The sequence below is a fragment of the Amphiura filiformis genome, chromosome 1 (genome assembly GCF_039555335.1).
Source record: "Amphiura filiformis chromosome 1, Afil_fr2py, whole genome shotgun sequence".
Classification (NCBI taxonomy): domain Eukaryota; kingdom Metazoa; phylum Echinodermata; class Ophiuroidea; order Amphilepidida; family Amphiuridae; genus Amphiura; species Amphiura filiformis.
In genome coordinates this window covers 76,445,725-76,469,377 of record NC_092628.1, presented here as the reverse complement: position 1 = coordinate 76,469,377, position 23,653 = coordinate 76,445,725, and the positions used below count along the sequence as shown (strand labels likewise).

Genomic DNA, 23,653 nt, shown 5'->3' with positions numbered 1-23,653 from the left:
ACTACAGCAGAATTAACAGGGAAGTAAAGAAAGCAAAAAAGCAGTGCATCCATGATCAGTGTGATACAAACAATCGATCACCAATATGGTGCGTAACAACACTGCAGCAGCTTTCCATCAGAGACCTTACAAAGGAGAAAGCTGGTAGAACAACAGTAATTGAGGACAAAAATGGACATCTTTTGACTGAGAAGATGGAAATATCCAACAGATGGAAGGAATATTGTGAAGAGCTATACAATTATAACCTAACATCAGATCATAACCTGTTTAATAGGCTGAAGGCAATGGCAAACACAGAAGCGGAAGTTCCACCAATCCTCAGCTCAGAGGTCGACGAAGCCATAAGAAACATGAAAGGTGTGAAGTCACCAGGTATTGACAATGTGCCGGCAGAGGTGCTTCATTGGAGAGCAAGAACATCTGATCTCCATTGTAAAAACTCCAGTGGTTTGGCCATGTGATCAGGTGGAAGAACAGTCTAGCGAACACCATTCTGCAAGGAGGTACAGATGGGGTAATGAAGAGAGGAAGACAAAAGAAGACGTGGATTGATGACCCCCCAGTATATTCACGACCCACCCCTTCCGAAGAAAATGATATACCCTTAAGTTTGCGGTCAGTTGTTGAATACTAGAGTTATGAATGTATAAAGTGGTAAAGATACTTTTGGGACACCCTGTATATCACTTCCATACTTTCCTCACTTAGTTGACAATTCTCCATATTAAGCTCTTTGAGGTGAGGCATATATGTTAGTGCCTCAAGCAACTTGTCTACTGATTCACCTATTTCATTTTCAGATAAACCCAAATCTTCTATTCTCAAACCACTCTGTGATGTACTTGCTGTATCACCTTGTGTATTGCTAATTGTCTCATTTTGGTGTATTGACAGTTTACCTGCTGTAATAAACCCAGCAAATAACACAGCCCATTGAGATGGATTCAGCTTTGTGCTAACCAGATCTAAGCATCTAAGACTAGTCATGTACCTGTATGCTTGGGCAAGTTTCCCTACAGAATCACCTATTTCATTTCCTGATAAATTCAAATCTTGTATTCTCAAACCACTCTGTGATGTACCTGATGCATCACCTTGTGTATTGCTACTTGTCTCATCTTGTTGTGTTAACATTATACCTGCTGTAGTAAACCCATCAAATAACACAGCACACTGAGATGGATTCAGCTTTGTGTCTGCTAAATCTAAGCATTTCAGACTAGTCATGTACCTGTATGATTGGGCAAGTTTCCCTACAGAGTCACCAATATCATTACCGGATATGTATAACTCTTCAAGCTTTAAACCATTCTCCCTGACAATATCAGACTGCATACTTCTCTGCTGCATTCCACCTGGTTTCTTTTCTTGTTGCTTCTCTTTTAACTCTCCTGTTGTTAGGAAACCATCAAATAGTTGTGCACATTGAGATGGATTCATATGTGTTCTACTCAGATACAAACATCTCAGACATGTCATGCATCTGTATGCCTGGGCAAGTTTTCCCGCTGAATCACCTATCTCATTTCCAGATAGGTTCAGGATTTCCAATGCTAAACCATCATCTCTTGTTTGACCTACTTCTATAAACCCATCAAATAGTTTTTCACAATGATGGCATGTCAATGTTACACAACTCAATTTCAGACATGTAAGATGTGGCATGTAACTATACACCTCCACAAATTTGCCTATAGATTCTCCTATTACATGGCCTGACAAGTCAAGTTCCTCAAGTAACAGACCCCTGTCAAGTCTTACATCTGAACTACTCTGGTTCATGTGATTGCACATGTGCATATTCTTAGAAGCTTCAATAAGTGCATCAAACAACATGTCACAATCATCTGGTCCCGAATCATTCACTGATAAAGTCAAAGTTCTGAGATGTAGCATATACTTTATAGCCTTGGCTAAATTCCATACATCAACAGGTTCAAGATGAAACTGCTCTATTTGTATTATTTCTATTGGTATACAAGTCTCCACAGCAGATGTTTTCTCACTACTGTGAGATTGACTCATATTTTGTTGCTCAATTATATCAGCTGCTTGGGAAAACCCAGTCAGTATTGCGTTGCATGCTGCATGTGAGTAATCAATGTGTAATTCCTTCACTTCTGGAAGTGTTAGTGCACTAGACAATTCACCATACAATGACACCCAGTATAAGACAAGTTTGGTAAGAGATGGCATGATAGATAGAAACTTTGAAAACCGATTGGCTTCACAACAAATTGAATTTGTAAAATGCAACTCTGAGAGAGAGGTAGAGATCCTTGATATTGTACAAAGCAAGTTAAATACCATGTCTACATCATCATCCACATCATCGCCATCCACATCATCATCATCATTACTATCATTGACAACTACAACTTTTTCAACACCATCTAGCCAAGAATGTTCATGACTATTGCTATCACTTTTCAACTGTTGTGAGGAAATATATGAAGTGATGACTTCTTGAAACTCATCTGGTCTTGAGCCTGGTGAACCAATGATCACAGTTTTGAACAAAGGCTTCAACTGCATGTGCAGCTCATTGTAATGTCCCATTTCTGTGTTATTTGATTCCGCTTCATACAGCAGAAAAAGAGGCATTTGCTGGCAAACATTATCAAAAATATTTTCAAGATTGTCTTCATAATCTTCCAATTCATCGAGACAAATAATTTGTACAACATGTGGCATGATGACTTCAGCAGCCTTCACACTCAACCCACAAGCAAACCTCAACAAATATTCCATCTCAAATATATTATTATTAGTCACTTGCTTCAGATATTTTTTGAATTTCTCTATTTCTGTATCTATCAACTTTGTCCAGTAATGAGCAGCACATATTTCCTGAAATGTTTTATGCAGAAATGTGACATGATATGTGGTATTAAGTCTAGATCTTTTCTTTTCTTTTGTAACTACGCCCAATGAACAAGCCTCTTCCAGCACTGCATCGTCGAATTCATCTGATTTAAAAACAAGCCTATTGTCAAACAATCCATCGATGGCTACTTTACCAACATATCCAAGCATTCTATCAATCCACTTTTGATCATTTGAAACATCTTTGGCTTTTTTTGCATATTTTGCATGTTTTGCTAAATGCATAATTACCTCTTTGTACAAGGTTGTTACAGTTAATGGAAGTTTTCCATCTGCAACCCAAAGCAAGCACAACATGGACAGAATGAGAGGTATGGATGCAAGCTGTTCAAGATAGGGTAACATTTCAAGATGTCTTAAAAAGGAAGATGCATTGCTTTCTTGAGCTCCCATGAACTTTTGGACATACTCAGTTTTTCTTTTTTTGCCAGAAAACCCTTTTATCTCCACTTGAAGATACGAACCATAATTGCCACTAAATCTGCCCACTTGATTAGGCCTTGTGGTCACAATTACACAGGTTTCAGCCAACCATTTACTACACAATACATTTTTGATATCTTTTGATAGGTGAAAATGCTCAGAAGCCTCATCATACCCATCAAACAAAATAACTACAGAGCTAGCATTTGATTGGAGGTAATCTTCAAGACCCTGTCTTGACACCTTTGGCAAAAGCTGGTCTTGGATGATACCAATCAAATCAGTGTTGGTATTAATTTCATTTATTGTGATAGCAAACAATAATTGAAATCTTGAAATGGGTGAATCTTGTTTATCACATGCCCAATCATATGCTAGCTTGGACACTGTTGATGATTTTCCAGCTCCAGGTCCTCCCCTTACTAGAATACGTTTTACTAGTTGACTCTCTTTCCTCCCACCCTTTTCTATTTGTCGTACAATACACACAATGTCACCATATGATTCAAGTTTCTTTGATATGACCCCAGATGGTTTCTTGTCTTCTTCAATGATCTCCAGGTCAACAAAGATGTCTTCCATCTTGGCAAACTCCTCTGGCATACCAGGCAGAAGTGGTAGCTTACCTCTTGTTTCTAGGTATTCATCTTTCAGCTGTCTTCTCACAGATTCTAAATCAAAGTCAGGAATATCTGTAAAATAGATACAAATGCAGAAAAACACACTATAATGAAAACATTGAAATACAATACCAAATGGTTCTGAATATTGCTGCAGAAGATTAGGGGATCTGGTACAGACCCAGGTCTATTATAAAAGACACAGATCTGGATGCCACTGGGGCATGTCCCCAAAACTTGGGCTTTTCTACCCGATTACACCCCCCCCCCCATTGCCTCCCTGCCAAAAAAAAGTCATGGTACAATAAATGTAACTGTGCATGTCATATATTTTATTCACTTTTTATCACGCCCACTTGCAGTTAATTGTTTGTATATGTATAGAAAACCGGACACCTATCATTTCATACACAAACATGCTAGGAAAGGACTACATGTAAAGGTATCCCTGACAAGGTGGCTCTATAAATTGCCTTAATATAATCAATTTCCATGCTCTACAGATCGATGTTGGAAGAAGAACACACAATGCACCACCGAGTTGACAAGCCCATTGAATTCTGGAACAAGTGATCGATCATTGCTTTGTTAATGCAATTATGGGAAAGAAAACAATTCAGCTAAACATGCTCATCAGCGTTATTTGAACAGGTATATACACATTTTGATGGAGAGTCTTTCAAAGCAGATATGTGTAACGTAAATTGGCTTGATAATGCAGTAAATGATTTTAATTAAAGTTTCTTGAGATTGCGAACCATCATGCTCCAATGAAAAGAAAGCGTGAGCAAACCAAGATTTCTCCCAGGCTCACCGATGATAATGTGAAAGCCACACACTAGCATGATAAGCTTAAAAAAAGACACACTGTTCCTTGTAAAACTAAACCCTGTAATGTGAGTAGTATTGTAACTGAATCAGGGGAGATAAGTAACCCAAAAGGAGGCTGCAAAGGATATGAATGATTATATATTTTGCTAAGATTGGTCCTAACTTGGCCATTAACATCCCCAATGTAAATTGTAGTAGTCAATAATGATGAAGATCAAAGTCATAATGTGTGTTTAATTTTAATCTAGAGCAGATATATGATGCAATCAAGCAAAATCAGTCGGAACTCAGAAATATTGATTTTGAGATATAGCCATACAAAGGAAGTATTTCCTTTTGTTTTCTCTTGTTTTGAAAACTCTTTGATTGCTCATATCTTTGGAGCTGGCTGTTCAATTTCAATGGCGTTTTCTGCAAAATCCAGCTTTGTATAAATCCTTTTTGCTATCCTATAAGAAACTGAAAATTTATTATTGCCGAGTTCTGACTGATTTTGCTTGATCGCATCACGTATGCTCCCTATCTAAAAATAAGGTACCTGACAAAATATATATATTATTGGATGCAAGCTTGGAAAATTTGATTTCGGAGTTAGGCGGACGATATCAAGCAATTACAACTGTAAAGGGTTTTGATTTGTTACATGGACTTCAACAACATTAATTTTTATTCTGGTGACATTAGGTCACCATGCAATTTATGTGAGAAACTAGAGTTTTCATTAACAAACATAGCTACGCTTCACATTGTCTATTACCATCAATTAGAATTTACGAATAGTAGAATCCAAACAGGTTTAATTTAGAGTCAAGATATCAATTGGATTCTCATACATAAAATACTGCCGAGTTACAATATTTAGGTTTACAAAACTCATTCTTTTATAAGAAAAGATGGAATTAGAATGTTTCATTATTATTTAAACTATCACTTTGTGTGCTCATGATTATACATACACTCAATTCGTCGGCTGTATTCCATAGTGGCGTATAGTGAGGCATCGCGAATAAACAACTTTTTGAGAAAATTGGGTTTGAAGAAATACCAATTTAAAATCGAGTTGTGTAAATCAGACATTCATCATATTTTGTAAATGATGTGAAATTTCGGTAGTTAACTAAATAGATTTTATTTCTATATACTTTTCAAAGTAAATAAATACATAATATTGCTGGCAAACTGAAAACAATAATTACAAAACTATACGTCACTATACGTCACTATGGAAAACACGCAAAACGCAATACCCTAACCTAATATTAACCTTACGCCACCTCGATCGCCGTGTAATCCCTAGTGACATTTTTTGTATTCCATAGTGGCGTATAGGTCACGATACGTCACTATGACATGTAGCAAGGTGTACGCCACTATGACATACAATGTTTTTCATTTTTGCCGATATTTCTTAATTATAAAATGTGTATACAAAGTGGCGTAAGGTCGATACGCCACTATGGAATACAAAAAATGTCACTTTGTAACTATACGCCACATTTAATTAATAAATTACTAATTTATTAGCTAATTATGACTGATGAGACTTAGAAACATCATTAAAAACATATGTGCCAATTTTTTTTTAAATGACCAAAAATCACTATACATATATGGAATACAGTCGACGAATTTACATGGAAAATTAACATCATTTCGGCAGACGTTTCAGCATTAAGACCACAGTCTATATTTCTGACAATTTCTGTGCTTAAAACAGATGATAAATTATGATAAACATCTTGGCCATAACTCAGTGCCTGGCAGTGGCGTAGTGTGGGTCATCATATTGGGGGGGCACCGACCATGATTGGGGGGGCACCAGGTCTGATTGGGGAGGCACAAGCCATTTTTCGCAAATTTCCTATGGGATTTTCTCAATTTTGCAATCAATTGGGGGGGGGGGGCATGTGTCCGATGACACTACACCACTGGTGCCTGGCATGCTCAATTCATTTGCTTTGTGACCAAAATGATAACAACAAGTAGACTGCCTAACGTATCATACGCTATTTTGTGCGGTTTGTATTGCAAGGAGATCACTGGCTTGTGCAACGTTATTTTGTGTGGTTTGCATAATTCATTGACCTACAATTTACTCATAGACTAATTTGCAGTCGTTTATAATTTTCTCCAGCCAGGGTCAACAGGATTGTTACTGTTATTTTTATTCTTTAATGATAATGACACAATGCCATAATATAAAGGATACTAAATTTATTGAAAAAATGATACCCCCTTGGGGAGGGGGGCATTGGGTGAGAATGACTTTTTAATGGGGTCTTTGTGTGTGTGAGAGCCTAAAGAAGCCTCGAAAATTGAATATCTAGTTCTAAATGACTTCAAATGGCTTTTTCATTTCAAAGTCTTTGGGTGATAGATCTAAAGGAAAAATATGGGGTCTTTGGTTTACACAGCATGTACAGGTAATGGGGTCTTTTGGTGACAGCGATGGTGAAAAAGGGGGTCTTATCAGCCCTACACATACGCATCACCTTCACAGTGGGAGTGCCCTCCCCCCCTCGGATTTCAGCATCTCACATCAAAGCTCCCATTATGGGGGCCCCATTCCTTTTTTAAAGGAATTTTTATTGTATAATGATAACGACACAAAGGATACTAAATTGATTGAAAAAAATGATACCCCTTGGCCCACCCCCAATTTGACATTGCATGTATAACGTTCCATGTTCATCAACTGTGACAATTTCGAATTGAAGGCAACCCAAATATCTAGATTTTTATCAATTTTAATGGCCATTTAATCTAATAATATTAGTTTTATGAGTGTAGATTAGTGGCTAGATATGGGATTGATGGCATCATATCCCACAATGCAAATTGATTAAGTGACCTTCTGAGTGCAAGTCTGATTACATTTGGCAAAATATCATTAAAACTCCCACTGCATGATGGGTAGGTGTATTATATATTACAATTTCCCCAACATATTTGCCTGGCCTAATTTATTGTATTTTATAGCTCTCATTTTATTTACTCACAGTATATGATAACAAAAGGTGCTAATAACATGTAAACACAGAGTGCACTCAATTGAAAAATCAGGAACAATTATATACAGTGTTTCTAAATCAATGGTATAGTTTTACAATTTCTCTCTACTAAAAGAAACTTTAACCATTAAAACCAATTTACAAACATAACATCAAAAGTAAAACATAATCCGATATAATTTTTCTGTTGAACAAACTTTAACAAAAACATCACACAATGATACCAGCTCTATTACATTTATTCCTGCTTATAAATAATAGCGACTACAAACACAATTATTGAGAAACAATTTTTCACAATCAAAGAAGGGCGGACTGACGGACGGAAGGACAGATCTTCAGACGGAAGCGTTCTTATAATCTTTACTCTATTCCATGGCGTACGATAATTACTACACCTAAGACATTTTTTGTGGTAACATGTATTCTGATTGATTTGTCAGAGCACAGTTACAGCAACCGAAGAATTGTTATCACTGTTCAAATCCCAGTGACTATTCCTGTTTCATGAGGTACACTCGTATGTAAGTATTACAAATGTATACTAATCACTATTTGGTCAATGCCAATTGTGCGACGATGGGTACTGTTTAAGGTTTTTATATGAGGATTGTCTATCATTTCATACACAAACATGCTAGGAAAGGACTACATGTAAAAGGTATCCCTGACAAGGTGGCTCTATAAATTGCCTTAACCCTAACACTGACCCATGCTTTTTGGTATCGGAAGTCAGAGAAGATCCGATTTTTCAAGAAGAAGAAGAATTTTGACTTGGCACCCTGGGATTGAACCTTTGACCCCTCGCATGCCAAGCGAGCGAGCAGCGGACCGGTAGCTGCTCGGGTTATTGCTGCCCGGCCAGCAATTCCGTGATCATATCACACCGGGTGATTGCGTCATCCAGACCCTGGGATGCATGCATGTTATGAATTTTTTTCATCGTGGTATTTTGTGGTTTTACTGGTGTTAGGGGTAATGGGCGCTGTAATCTGGAAAAATACATGTATTTTAACCCTAACACTGACCCATGCTTTTTGGTATCGGAAGTCAGAGAAGATCCGATTTTTCAAGAAGAAGAAGAATTTTGACTTGGCACCCCGGATTCGAACCTTTGACCCCTCGCATGCCAAGCGAGCGAGCGCGGACCGGTAGCTGCTCGGGTTATTGCTGCCCGGCCAGCAATTCCGTGATCATATCACACCGGGTGATTGCGTCATCGCAGACCCTGGGATGCATGCATGTTATGAATTTTTCATCGTGGTATTTTGTGGTTTTTACTGGTGTTAGGGTTAATATAATCAATTTCCATGCTCTACAGATCAATGTTGGAAGAAGAACCCACAATGCACCACCGAGTTGACAAGCCCATTGAATTCTGGAACAAGTGATCGATCATTGCTTTGTTTATGCAATTATGGGAAAGAAAACAATTCAGCTAAACATGCTCATAAGCGTTATTTGAACAGGAATTATAAACATTTTGATGGAGAGTCTTTCAAAGCAGATATGTGTAACATAAATTGGCTTGATAATGCAGTAAATGATTTTAATTAAAGTTTCTTGAGATTGCGAACCATCATGCTCCAATGAAAAGAAAGCGTGAGCAAACCAAGATTTCTCCCAGGCTCACCGATGATAATGTGAAAGCCACACGCTAGCATGATAAGCTAAAAAAAAAGACACACTGTTCCTTGTAAAACTAAACCCTGTAATGTGAGTAGTATTGTAACTGAATCAGGGGAGATAAGTAACCCAAAAGGAGGCTGCAAAGGATATGAATGATTATATATTTTGCTAAGATTGGTCCTAACTTGGCCAATAACATTCCCAATGTAAATTGTAGTAGTCAAAATGATGAAGATCAAAGTCATGTGTGTTTAATTTTAATCTAGAGCAGATATATGATGCAATCAAGCAAAATCAGTCGGAACTCAGAAATATTGATTTTGAGATATAGCCATACAAAGGAAGTATTTCTTTTTGTTTTCTGTTGTTTTGAAAACTCTTTGATTGCTCATATCTTTGGAACTGGCTGTTCAATTTCAATGGGGTTTTCTGCAAAATTCAGCTTTGTAAATGTTTTTTTACTATCCTATAAAATTTATTATTGCCGAGTTCTGACTGATTTTGCTTGATCGCATCACATATGCTCCCTATCTAAAAATAAGGTACCTGACAAAATATATATATTATTGGGTGTAAGCTTGGAAAATTTGATTTCAGAGTTAGGCGGACGATATCCGCCTCATATCCGCCTCGGACGATATCCTGCCCCCTGCAGGGAAAGTGCCTATCATCACAAATCGTGTATAAAGCAGTAGTAGAATCAGATAGCATGAAAAAATCATATGCAGGCTTAGCGGGAGGGACATTCAAAGAGATATTCAACAACCACACAAAATCGTTTAGGCACTTAAAATATGAAAAAGAAACAGAACTATCGAAACACATTTGGGAATTAAAGAAGAAGGGCAAGGAATATTCAATTAAATGGGAAATTGTAAGGGAGTCAAACACAGAAAGAAGACAATCAGGGCAGTGTAACCTATGCATGGATGAAAAACTGGAAATAATAAAAATAATCAATCTCAAGAACTTCATGAATAAAAGGTCAGAATTGATCAGTAAAACAATAAGTACAAAACTATACGTCACTATGGAAAACACGCAAAACGCAATACCCTAACCTAATATTAACCTTACGCCATCTCGATCGCCGTGTAATCCCTATGGCGTTACTTTTCGTAAAGTGACATTTTTTGTATTCCATAGTGGCGTATAGGTCACGATACGTCACTATGACATGTAGATGTTTTTCATTTTTGCCGATATTTCTTAATTATAAAATGTGTATACAAAGTGGCGTAAGGTGGATACGCCACTATGGAATACAAAAAATGTCACTTTGTAACTATACGCCACATTTAATTAATAAATTACTGATTAATTAGCTAATTATGACTGATGAGACTTAGAAACATCATTAAAAACATATGTGCCAATTTTCAAAAAATGACCAAAAATCACTATACGCCACTATGGAATACAGCCGGATTTAATTTACATGGAAAATTAACATAGTTTCGCAGATGTTTCAGCATTAAGACCACAGTCTATATTTCTGACAATTTCTGTGCTTAAAACAGATGATAAATTATGATAAACATCTTGGCCATAACTCAGTGCCTGGCAGTGGCGTAGTGTGGGTCATCATATTGGGGGGGCACCGACCATGATTGGGGGGCCACCAGGTCTGATTGGGGGAGGCACAAGCCATTTTTCGGCAAATTTCCTATGGGATTTTCTCAATTTTGCAATCAATTGGGGGGCACGTGTCCCACATGCCCCTATGACACTACACCACTGGTGCCTGGCATGCTCAATTCATTTGCTTTGTGACCAAAATGATAACAATTACTACACCTAAGACATTCTTTGTGGTAACATGTATTCTGATTGATTTTTCAGACCACAGTTACAGCAACCGAAGAATTGTTATCACTGTTCAAATCCCAGTGACTATTCCTGTTTTCATGAGGTACACTCGTATGTAAGTATTACAAATGTATACTAATCACTATTTGGTCAATGCCAATTGTGCGACGGTGGGTACTGTTTAAGGTTTTGATATGAGGATTGTCTCAGATGGATCCCCGGATCCCCGCTGTGATATATAGGTCTATACTGTTTTTGCATCCTACATTTTTTATTTGTCATGCCAAGGCTCCTTTGAATTTACACAGCCCTCAACAGATTCTGTGAAAAATGATCACTCAAATGAAATCAATCTACGAGTTGAGCAATTCAGACATGTTTTTTATCGGTAAATACGTATGACAGCTTCATTATTGACACTAGTGGTGACACCAATAGTCAGATTTTAAAATATAGGGATGGCGGTTCCAGATAGGTCATCCGAAGTTACTGCAGGTAGTGAACACCACGCATAGCCAATATTCTTGTGAATATTTTTCATTTTTGAGAAAAACTTTTTTTTTCCATTTTCAGCCAATTTTTCAAGTTGACCTTAAATGACCTTTGACCTCAGTATGTAACCTTGAACACCACCTTTACATGAAAGTTCCCATAATGCAATGCAGCTTTGGCTCAAGTTCGAATTGGTTTTGAATTGTTCATGTGAGACCAGATTTTGTATTTTCAGTTGACCTCAAATGACCTTTAAACCTCAGTATGTGACATGTGATATGAGAACAATCATCATTTCTCAGTATGTGACCTTGGATACTACCAATACACAGAGGTACCCATAATGCAGCTATGACCCAAGTTTGGTTGCAATATGATTTAAACTGTTCAGCATATCACCTTGAACACTACCAACAGATTAGGGTTCCCATAGTGCAGATATGACTTTTAATGATAAAAAGCTCCATTTAGAATATTATTTGTGTTGGGTCACTCGGAGTAGTCAACACAAACCATGATATTGGCGTATTCATAAATTCTGTCTTTACTAAACGTCACTCCATGTGAAACTTATACACACGCTGTCCAGAGAGCGCCCGAAGTAAGTACAATCACTGTATATAATTTGCAACTTTGAGGTATAAGAATAGATTGACGAAAAATAAAAAAATATAAATACAAATTACAGAGGTTTACCAGAAAGTGTCCCAAACGTCCGCAATAAGTCCCAAACATCTTTCACTTATTTCAATTATAGTCTCGTCTCATATTAACTAAAAAATCTACTGGTCAGACCCAAAATCCACTGGTGTGGGACCACCGCTTGAATCCGACCCTGACACACACACATACATGATACATACATACGGAAAAGTGATTACATGGTCTCCTGCCTTATCAGGCGAGACAAAAAACAATAAAGCAAGTCTTGTTTTGTACATGCGCTCATAGGAAACAAACAATTTTCAACAATCATGCTCCAATTTGTTTCTAAACAACTTACCTTTTATATTTCCCTGATTGCCGATGTTATACACAACTTGTTTCTCGATGTTTGTTTCTATATTCTGCTCAATGTGTCTTTCAATGTTTCTCTCTACATGTTGAATGTATGTCTGGTCTCCAGTAACAACATTTTGAGTTTCTCCCAAGTTTACATTTTCTGCTTGAATAGATGGCATGAGTGCTTGTTGTTGCTTGCTGCTTTCTACTACAGCACCTGTAATAAACAAATTATTCCCTTGTTTATTACTAATTACATAACTCATTTTCCTCTAGCTACATCGGTCTTGAGCATAGACCCTGGAAGATCTTCCAGGGTCTATGTCTTGATCGAGCCATTACTGATAGTTGACCTTGACTCAGCATGCTGTCCATATCCCCCAAAAGACACTGCAGACTGGTTCTATTTTGTAAATATGTGCTTATTAAGCATCAAGCGGTAAGTTCGCGTAAAAGTTGGCAACCCCATTATTTCGGTTATGTTGAATTGAAGTATTTTGTCTGCCAAGCTATATTGGAACCATGTGACCCTAAAAAATGATCCCCTAACCCCAAACATGTTCATATAGGGGGCAAAAATTAAAAATGCTCCAAATTCACTAAAAAACATGTCAAATTATTCATCTAGGTCTAAGGATAACAAAAATGTAACATATTTGCGCATAGGACATATAATTACCAAGTTATGAGGCTCAGCAAGGTCAATACGGGGTGAAAAATTAAAGTTGTTCCGATTTTCGTAAAAAAGGTTGCAAACTGTTCCTCAATTGCAAGGAATTCAGGAAAAGAATACTTTTTACTATCTGCGATGTCAAGTTCAGAACAGAAGATAGACGATAAATGAATACAATTCCATTGAATTTGCCACAACTTTCACGAAAATTTGAGCAACTTTGACTTTTGACCCATACACAATAAGCAAATCGACCTGTGACCTTTTGTGCCCCATAACTTCTTAACAATAGGTCGTACACACACAAACATTTCTGGGATCCATGGGGCCAGATGCGTAATTTGACATGTTTGAAAGTGTTATGGGAATAAAATTATGGGGTCATTTGGGGATCTTTTTGAGGGTCACTGTCTCAAAATATTGCTTGGCAAACAACAGATTCGAGTTCAGCATACCCAAATTAACAAAAATAAGCTAGTTGCCAACTTTTATGCAAACTTGCTGTTAGGAATGCGATTTTTCCCAAATAGAACCAGTCTACTGGATGTATTTCCAAAACAAGGTTTGTAGCTGTCCAGGTTTCCTCTTGCTATGAGTGGGACATACAATGCATTCTCTTTTACTGGCTCTTCGTCAGGCAAGCGGAGTATATGCCCATATTTATTAGTTGAGTTTCAAAATATTGGATGAGATGTAGTCATAGTGAGACTAATAAATTTTGGGTGTAAAGCATCCGGGAAAGCATCCAATTTTATCATTAACATGTTTTGGATCAAATATTTTCACACACTTAAATTCATCAAAACATAAAAATGGTCAAAAATCAAACTCCTGCAGTATGCAGGTGCTGTACAGTGGACCTGTTGCCAGATAAGAAGAAAAAAGCAAGAAAGAAAAAAGAAACCGCAAGATTTCAAGACCTAGCCATAGTAACAGCTAGATAAAAATCAGCAGTGGGTGGCAATGTGTTAATGTAAGAGATATAGAGTGTTGTTCCTTGACTTCCTAGTGTATATTAGTATTCACACACTTATTGTGGAAGCATCAATGTATATCTACCTTCATCAGCTTTTAGTGCTATCTGTTCCTCCCCTGTTGTCCCAGCTTTTAATGCTATCTGTTCCTCCCCTGTCATCCCAGCTTTTAATGCTATCTGTTCCTCCCCTGTCGCCCCAGCTTTTAATGCTATCTGTTCCTCCCCTGTCGTCCCAGCTTTTAATGCTATCTGTTCCTCCTCTGTCGTCCCAGCTTTTAATGCTATCTGTTCTTCCCTTGTCTCCATGGCACTGAAATCTGGCATGGGAGCCTCCTGGGATGCACTGCTGGCTGGCAGCATGGACATAGCTAGGGCCTGCTCCAGCACGGCTTCATCTGAGTCTAGGTAGAAAAGAAGAATGAGTCAGGATGTTATCACATATTTCTGTATCTCAATGCTATTTTTCATCTTTTTTTCAATACAATGTTTATAAAATACAGCAGTTTGTAACCGCAAAGGTCAACATAATCCATCAGATTTCAAGAAAATCCAAGAATATTTGTTTATTTGACCTATAGATAACCTTAAAATGATCATGAAAATATTTGACTTTCATTTTTGACTATTTTCATGAAAATCCATTAATCTTTACTTATTTGACATCTGATGACCTTCAAAAAAACTAACTTCCATCACTTAATTCATATTCACCAAGTTTCATGAAAATTCAAGGCCTTTCCCATATACCTATCCATTGGTCGATTCCAGAGGGCAGTTGTTTTTTAAAGGAACATCCATAGAAAAGTATGAAGTATGAGCGGGAAATAGGCTAAATAATCAAAGAAGTTGATGATATAATTTTCCCCTCTTTATAATAATTGAAAAAAGTAACATTTTATAATTCAGAATTAGCCACAGGTGGGATTCAAACCAGTGAGCTGTGGGTTATGGAACGTTCATATGTAAGAGGCACGTATACAGAACCGGGGGAGGGGGGATTTCTTGAAGGGCTAAAAAAGGATCATGAAATGTGTACATATAACATATTGATGCTTAAATGTCAAATATGGCTCAGATTTGAACAAATTCGTGCAAAGCGTGCCTAAATTTGCAAAAAAGTGGCCGATTTGTGTAATTTATGTTTATAATTAGGTTTTCTTTTTTCCCAATATCTGAAGTTCCGTAAGGGGTACAGTGATGTAAATTGGTAGGGTGTAGCAGGATCACAGGTTCTTAACTTGAATAGATTTCAATGCCAAATATGCTAATTAAAAAAAAAAATGTTGACATCTTGGCACAATGCAACAGCCGGGGGACTTTGCGGTTCTGAACCACTCTATTTTCATTTGTTTGTTTGTCATAGATAACAACTTGAAGCTAATATTTTAATTAAAATGAAATGTTTTTCTTTATTAAATTGTGGATTAATATTATTAAACCATTTAAAAATCAATCATGTGATATCTTTAATGGGATAATATTGGTGGTATATAAGATCCAAATTTATAAGCAGTATACAGGCGTATCCAGGAATTCGTAGACCGGGGGGCGCAAATTATGGTTTTTGCGGCCATCCCGGAGCGCTTGCGCGATGCAGGGGTTGTCTGTGGGGGATGTGCCCCCCCTGAGAAATTTTTGGAAAATAAAGACCCAATTGAAGCCATTTGGTGGACCATTTTGTCACTATTATTGTGTAAAATTTTAGTTTGAAAAAGCCTAAAATTTGCGAAAAGTCTGCCCAATTGAAACCATTTGTGGACAAGTTTTGACTTTTATTGTATGAATTATTGCTTTATAATTATGTACCCATGTAGTTGTGCATGCAGGGGGTGTCTAAGGGGGATGTGGCCCCTCAGAAGTGAGAAAATTTTGCAAAATGAAGACCTAATTGAACTTGAAGCCATTTGGTGGACTATTTTTGCACTATTATTGTGTACAATTTAAGTTTTGAAAGGCCGAAAATTTGCCAAATGACGGCCCAATTTAAGCAATTCATGGACAAGTTTTGACCTTTATTGTATAAATTACTGTTAGATATGTCCCTTTTAATTTTGAGCCGAACAAGTGAGGTAAAGCATAGAAAATTGGAATTTACTACTAGCGCCCATGCATGTTACTCCCATGGTTGTAATACGCTATTGGTATAAGACCCAACATTTGAATTTAACTGAGGAACATGTCAGCAGTATAGACTCACTGGTCTTCAAATGTGTGTATGACATATATGTGTGTAACCATCCACAACAAACCCAGTGTCCAGGCCCGTACGCAGGATTTCATTTGGGGTGCTGATTTTGAAAAAGTGGACTTTTTTCAAAGGGGGGGGGCAATTTTGTGAAAAGTGGACTTTCTTCCCAAAATTTGAACCTTTTTTGTCCAAAAAAGCGTGAAAAAAATTCATTTGTTTTCAATAATGCTTATTGGTCCATATCTCTGAATAAGCACTGGTGACTTACACTGGGTTTGTGGTAGATGGTTACATATGTGAGGTTGTGTTATGCATTACAATCATAGAAATCACCCTCAGTGTTTGTTAGTAAATATCTACCTTCATCAGCTTGTAATGACATCTGCATGGCATATGCTATCTGTTCTTCTTCCGTCATGGCACTGAAATCTGGCATGGGAGCCTCCTGGGATGCACTGCTGGCTGGCAGCATGGATATAGCTAGGGCCTGCTCCAGCATGGCTTCATCTGAGTCTATTAGAAAAGAAGAATGAGTCAAATGATGTTATCACACATTTCTTTTTTTCAATACATGTTTACAAAATACTGCAGTTTGTAACCACAAAGAAAATCCCAGAATATTTACTTATTTGACCTCAGATGACCTTGAAATGACCATAAACAATATGGACTTTCTTGCCGACCATTTTATGATAATCCATTAATCTTCAATTCTACGCCATATGTAGTGTTGATGTAAAAATCGGCCATAAAATGTTGAGTCATTTTCAGCAGAATTCTGTTCTGATTATTATATAAAATGTCTATTTCAAAGTTCAAGGTACCTTGACTTATGGCCAGAAACGTGACTCCTATTTTGTATGTAAAGTTTATGAAAAGCTATTTTGTGGTATAATCCTCAAACATATTGATGTATTTACTCTCACCAAATGTCACCTCAATAATAGGAAAACTGGTAAAAAAAAGTCCCAACTCTAGTGAAAATCCAACCAACTTAACTAATTTTACCTCAGACAACCTTGAACCTTGAAAATTTTGTGATACATATTAAGGTTAACTTACACTAAGTTTTATCATTATAGGACAAATGTGAGAGAAAATATCAGGAAAACTGAAAATCCAACCATCTTTAATTATCTGACCTCGGATATTAAAGTTAACTTACACGTAATTTCATCATTATAATAAAGGATAAATGTACGAGAAAATATGGAACACACACTTACACCCCTAAATATACACATGTACACACATAAGGAATACCCCCATCGCAATATCCCCCTTATGGCTAAAGCAATGGGGATAAAAACAAAATACACTCCCCAAAAGCGGCACGCTTACACAAAAATGCCACATTTCTAAAAAACAATCTACCCACTCCCAAAAAGAAGTACATTTACACAAAAATGGCACATTAAAAAAAATCTACTTCCCAATAGCACTGAGCACACACCATGTTTAAAAAAAAATCCCAAGCCCTAAAAGCAGCACATCTGGACAAAAACAGCACATTACTGAAATCTTGAATGAGGAGCATTATTTTAGGCATCAAGCCAACCTGGTAACTACATACATTATTTCACAGCATCTGCTCCATGCAGACACTATCCTACATCCAACTTGAAGCTAATATTGTAACAATGGACGGATGTCCCAGATAGGACGTCCGAAGATATGGGTAGTGAACACTACATAAAATTATAGTAAATATTCATGTGAAACATTTTTGTGCATTGTTGTGAAACCGGTTTTTTTTTTCATTTTTAGCCAATTTTACAAGTTGACCTCAAATGACCTTTGACCTCAGCATGTGACCTTGAACACTACCATTACATGTACATGAGATCTCCCATATTGCAGCTTTGGTTCAAGTTTGAATTGATTGAGCCCATATTTATTGGTCGAGCTATGAGTTTTAAAATATTGAACGAGACGTAATTGAATCCAATATTTTAAAACTCATAGCGAGACCAATAAATATTGGGTGTAAAACATCCAATTTTTCATTATTATGTGTTGGATCCAATATTTTCACACACTTGGACTCATCAAAACATAATATTGGTTGCAATTGGATGTGAACTGTTCACATGACACTAGATTTTATATTTCAGCCTATTTACCTATTGACCTCAAATGACCTTTGACCTCAGTATGTGAACTTGAACACCACCATTACATGAAAGCTCCCATAATGCAGCTTTGGCTCAAGTTTTGTTGCATGTGAACTGTTCATTTAAGACCAGATTTTGTATTTTCAGCCTATTTACAAGTTGACCTCAAATGACCTTTGACATCAGTATATGACCTTGAACACCACCAACAGATGAGGGTTCCCATAGTGCAGCTATGACCCAAGTTAAGTTGCAATAGGATTTGAACTGTTCATACAAGACCAAAAAGCCTTACAGAATTGTTGACGGATGGACACACAATTACAACCACACAGATGAACACACAACTCATGATGCCATAAGGTCTTTTCCTTTGGAAGACCTAAAAATGGTTGTTTTTCATGTTGAAAATCATAGTTCGATACAGCGCAAAGATGATTGGGTTTTTGTAACATACCACATCTTTGCCATAACTAAACAATGGCTGATAGGTGATGAAGATATTCACTTCTGGCAGACTGTGGACTATTAAAATCCCCAGGACTAAATCTTTTGGCCAGTGCTTAAAAAAGTTGCGCAAATGAGGCAAGCCCTGATTTATAGCTATTAGTAACTTTTCATACAGTGGCATGGCTAGTGGCTCAAACTCCTAATGGGATCTTTGCAAAAACACATTTTAGCATATGTACAGTGTATATCTTAATTGGCTACAAGTGAGCCTTGCCCAAATTGTCTGATGTGATCCCGGGGATGTGATATATGCCTTTGTGCATTATGTATCATGGATCTAGAATACATGCTTACCCTGTAAATCCTGCTGCAATTTGGTTTCATCAGGTGCCGCCATGATGAATGGATGCCTTCATCCACTATCCAACTGTGAGGGTAAAATATACAGAAAATAGTACCAATGATATTTTGACAAGGAAAGTTTGAATCCTGGTTCCGGCACCCATTGTATCTGCTGGTACTCATGCCTGCAAAATTAGGGGGTATTTTCAGATAAAGAAACGCGATTTGTGAAACACAAAAAAGGGGTCATTGTTCATACCACTTGTTCGCGCAAATTGAAAAACAGGTGCTCTTCATTCACGAACCACATGTATAAATCATCGTAATCCATTATCAGTTCGGGGCGCTGTGAATTCCAAGATTCCTCTCGCCATTGTAACTTCCGGTTTTTGAGAGCAGTTTTGGGACACTTTGACCTCTGACATATTCGGGAAATTGCTGTAATTATTATTAATTAATTTATTATTGTCATAATGTTATCATTATAATTATATTTTAATACTTAATTTATTCAATAATAATGTTTTTTGGGTTTGTTTTCATTCTTGTAAAACATTTTAGATTATAATCTTTGTATGCACAAAAACCAATTTTTCTGAATTTTCCCAATAGGTCAGAGGGCGAAGTGTCCCAAAACTGCAAAAACTGTCCCACAATGTATTGCAAACTTCCAATGCCGATTTGGCTTATTCAGAGATCTTGTCTGTGAAATCACATACCCGGGTCTGAAATTTCACATATTTTTCACTTGTTTCAATTTTGGCAGCAAATAAAACACTTAGGCAGTCTGTTTGGTACATTAGATAATTAATGAGCTTTTTTGCTTCAAATTCATCTGTGCAAATTTCTATCTGTGCAATTTTATAAAGCAGAGCAAAATGACACAAAGCAGAATATCCAAACAAGGCGGTTCTCGAACCACAAGTCTCGCCTGCTTTCGCGACCACCTGCTTTTGCGATTACTTTTGGTAGACAAAAACTTGCAACATAAAGATATTAAGTTGTTGTAGCACATAGCAAATGTTTAAACCACAACAAAATAAACAATAGCACCTTGCAACAAAACTAGCTCAAAATGCAAGAGTATTTGAATTCACAGTGCCCGAACTATTAAATATATTTTTTAAATGTTGTTTTGCCAAGTATAAAATTGGTTATATTATTATATCCATACAATGGGACATTTGGGTCCCAGGGATCCAAAGGGGCCCAACAAGATACGAAAATAACATTTGGGGCTCAGGGGCCCAAGTTTAAATCAGGGGCTTCCTTTTTACTGCCTCTTTTCCTTTAAAACCACTTAAACAAATTGGCAAAGGGTTGTATTAAAGCCATCACTTGAAAAACAGATGTGGAAGTGAGAGTCTTACTGACCAGTTGTATAGTCCTACACTGTAGTCTGTATGGGGAAATCAGATCCTAATTGTAAGAAAATTGTGTTGTTTTCTATTACTGTATATGATATTACAGATCTGATATTTTGCTTACCTTTTGTATATGGACACTAAGTACAATCATACAAATCAGTTATTTATAAACTATTGAAATTATTTTACGTTCACCTATATATACTGCTGTTCATTTTTATTTCAACATTTGTTTGCAGAATAGTATAAATCCAAGTCTGCTTACCTGCTGTGCTTACACTTGTTGCAGACATGAAAGAACCTCAGTAACTACAGCTGCACCTTTTTCATCTGAAAGATAAACCATATACATTTGGCTTTAATAGATCATGAAATACTGGTTCATTTTCAACAAAGTTATCTTGATGGTATTCGAGATTTTAGGATTTTAAAGGAAATCGGTACAATGATGATTGCCATTTGAAAAAATAGATCTGTACAATGCATGTAACTCTTCCCAATGGACAGCCCCAGAATCAAGAGAACTGATGATCACATCACACTCCACCTTATATTCTATTCTATTACCTTTTATACTTCTCTGAAACCCTTGCCCATACCCAATTCTCAAAAGCTGATGTAATGTGTGATACTTTGACAAAAAAGCATCACACCACACACCACCTTACATTCTATTACCTTTTATATTAAATGAAACTCTCACCCACACCAGGACCCACACCCAATTTTCAAGTTTAAAGAGATGTCATAAACTGTGACATGTTGACATTAACCCTCCACGTGGATGACAAGTTACAAAATTTCTTTAAAAAATTACAATATTTGGAATCAGAATGAAAAATGCATTAGAATGAGTACCAACAAGCCTAGTATTGGTTCATTGGTTCTTGAGGTAGCTCTTGATATTTTGAGAAAATATCTCAGAACATGGGACTTTTTATGTTGACGCCTATGGTCATCACACAGAGCATTACAGGATCACACTGAAGGCTACCGTCCATTATTTGTCTCTTACACTACATGGAAGCAGAAGCCAACCCAATTCTCAACTCAAGAGAAGCCGACACAAAAAACTACGATACTTTGATATCATCTCTTACACTTGACTCAAACAAAGCTGGTAAACTATGATTCTTTGGCAGTTAATGATCACATCACAGGTTATCTTACATTCTATAACTATTTTCTCATCTGCTATAATTATTATATGGAACTCTCACACACTCACAAATAATTCTTACACTCAAGAAAAACTGGTAAACTATGACACTTATGCAGTAATGCATCACATAACAGGCTACCTTACATTCTATTATCCGTTACACTACATGGAAGCAGAAGCTCTCAGCCACACCCAATTCTCAATTCAAGAGAAGCGAACACAAATTCTTATACTTTGGGAGTTAATGATCACATCATAGGTTATCTTATTCTATTATCTCTTATACTACATGCAACTCCTACCTTTAGATAGAACATATTCCTAGTTGATGGCTGCATCCATAGCACAAAATAGAGGAAAGGACTACAATCGTACAGTAGTATTGTGCCGTGTGTCATATATTTGTGGTAGAAGGCGATATCAAAATGGGAAACCCGTTACTTGCTGATCTACATATATTTGCATACAAATACAATACAAGGAATGTTTCACAAACTCATATTCACATGACTATTGAAACAATGTCAATGTCAGCTAGAGTGCATAATTCAAATCACCATGCCAAAAGTATATTGGTTATTGGACTGAGGCTCTAAAATGAGTATAAAGGGTGGTTTTTTTTTAAGTTTGTGAAATGCAGAGAGTGATCCTGCCCTGGTGACAAAACCATCCCTGGTATACATCCTGTCTACCAAAAGAGATAAGACCAATAGGAAACGAGAGGTTTCAGTTGTTTGTTGTGACAGTGCAAAAACACAGTGACATTTTTGGTGAATTTGGGCTAATGGATTATGAACATGTGTGGTGCGACCAAGCAAATTCAGTCTGAAGTTGGGCATATTCAATTTTCAGTATTCTACATAATTTTTATATAGCAGTGTGCAAAGCTACATTTTGCAGAATACCCCATTCAAATTGAACATTTATTTCTAAAGATATGAACAGTTGAACAACAAAAGAAATTATTTCCTTTGTTTGGCTGTATCTAAAAATCAATATTTTCGACTTCCAACTGATTTTGCTTGATCACATCACATATAGATAAATGCACACATTTTAAGCCATTTTACAAGTCTTAAAAGCAATTAATTAGAATAATAATTAAAATGTCAAAAAACAGTAATTTTTTAAGCAAACAAATTGAAACACATTTATGCTTCTACAAAATCACTAATAAGTCACTTACAATGTTATTGCATTGACACAACAATATATGCATCATCAATCTTTCGTAAACTTACTCCATAGTAACTGCAAATATATTTCACTAAAACACATTTGTAACATTTGGTGAAAATTTAGGTCTTTTCAAATAAAGAAATATGTTACTTGTTCGGTCTTCAATGTACTGGAGGTAATTGCCATTCTTAAGATGATCCCACTGGACTTTCATGACATGTTTAAATTATAGCCCCTCTATTACTTGCAAGTTGCATACCAAACTGGCAGGCAAAACATGATGTTGCCAATAATAGGCAAGAACGTTTTCTACTCTTTTTTTTTGCCATGTAGCAGGTGAACAGCTTGAAACTTGGAACTTTCTCTCAGAACTTTCTTGTACATACTTTATTGGAAATCATATCAGAAAGGTAATATTTGTTTTTCCAAGTGAACCAAATTCAAGACTTTGCATTGTATGCATGTTTGATTGTAGGTTTGCCGGCCATAAAAAAAG

General features: G+C 36.7%; 1 protein-coding gene across 1 annotated transcript; it reads right to left on the bottom strand.

The window, feature by feature from the left end:
- Positions 1 to 639: 639 nt before the first annotated feature.
- LOC140163036 (uncharacterized) lies at positions 640 to 22,571 on the bottom strand. Its single transcript, XM_072186380.1, has 7 exons — positions 22,281 to 22,571; positions 21,082 to 21,146; positions 19,462 to 19,534; positions 16,904 to 17,056; positions 14,439 to 14,756; positions 12,708 to 12,923; positions 640 to 4,004 (listed from the first exon to the last, which is right to left on the bottom strand). Exons 3-7 carry the CDS (start codon positions 19,502 to 19,504, stop codon positions 640 to 642), a joined length of 4,095 nt encoding a protein of 1,364 aa, XP_072042481.1. The 5' UTR covers positions 19,505 to 19,534; positions 21,082 to 21,146; positions 22,281 to 22,571.
- Positions 22,572 to 23,653: the final 1,082 nt, after the last annotated feature.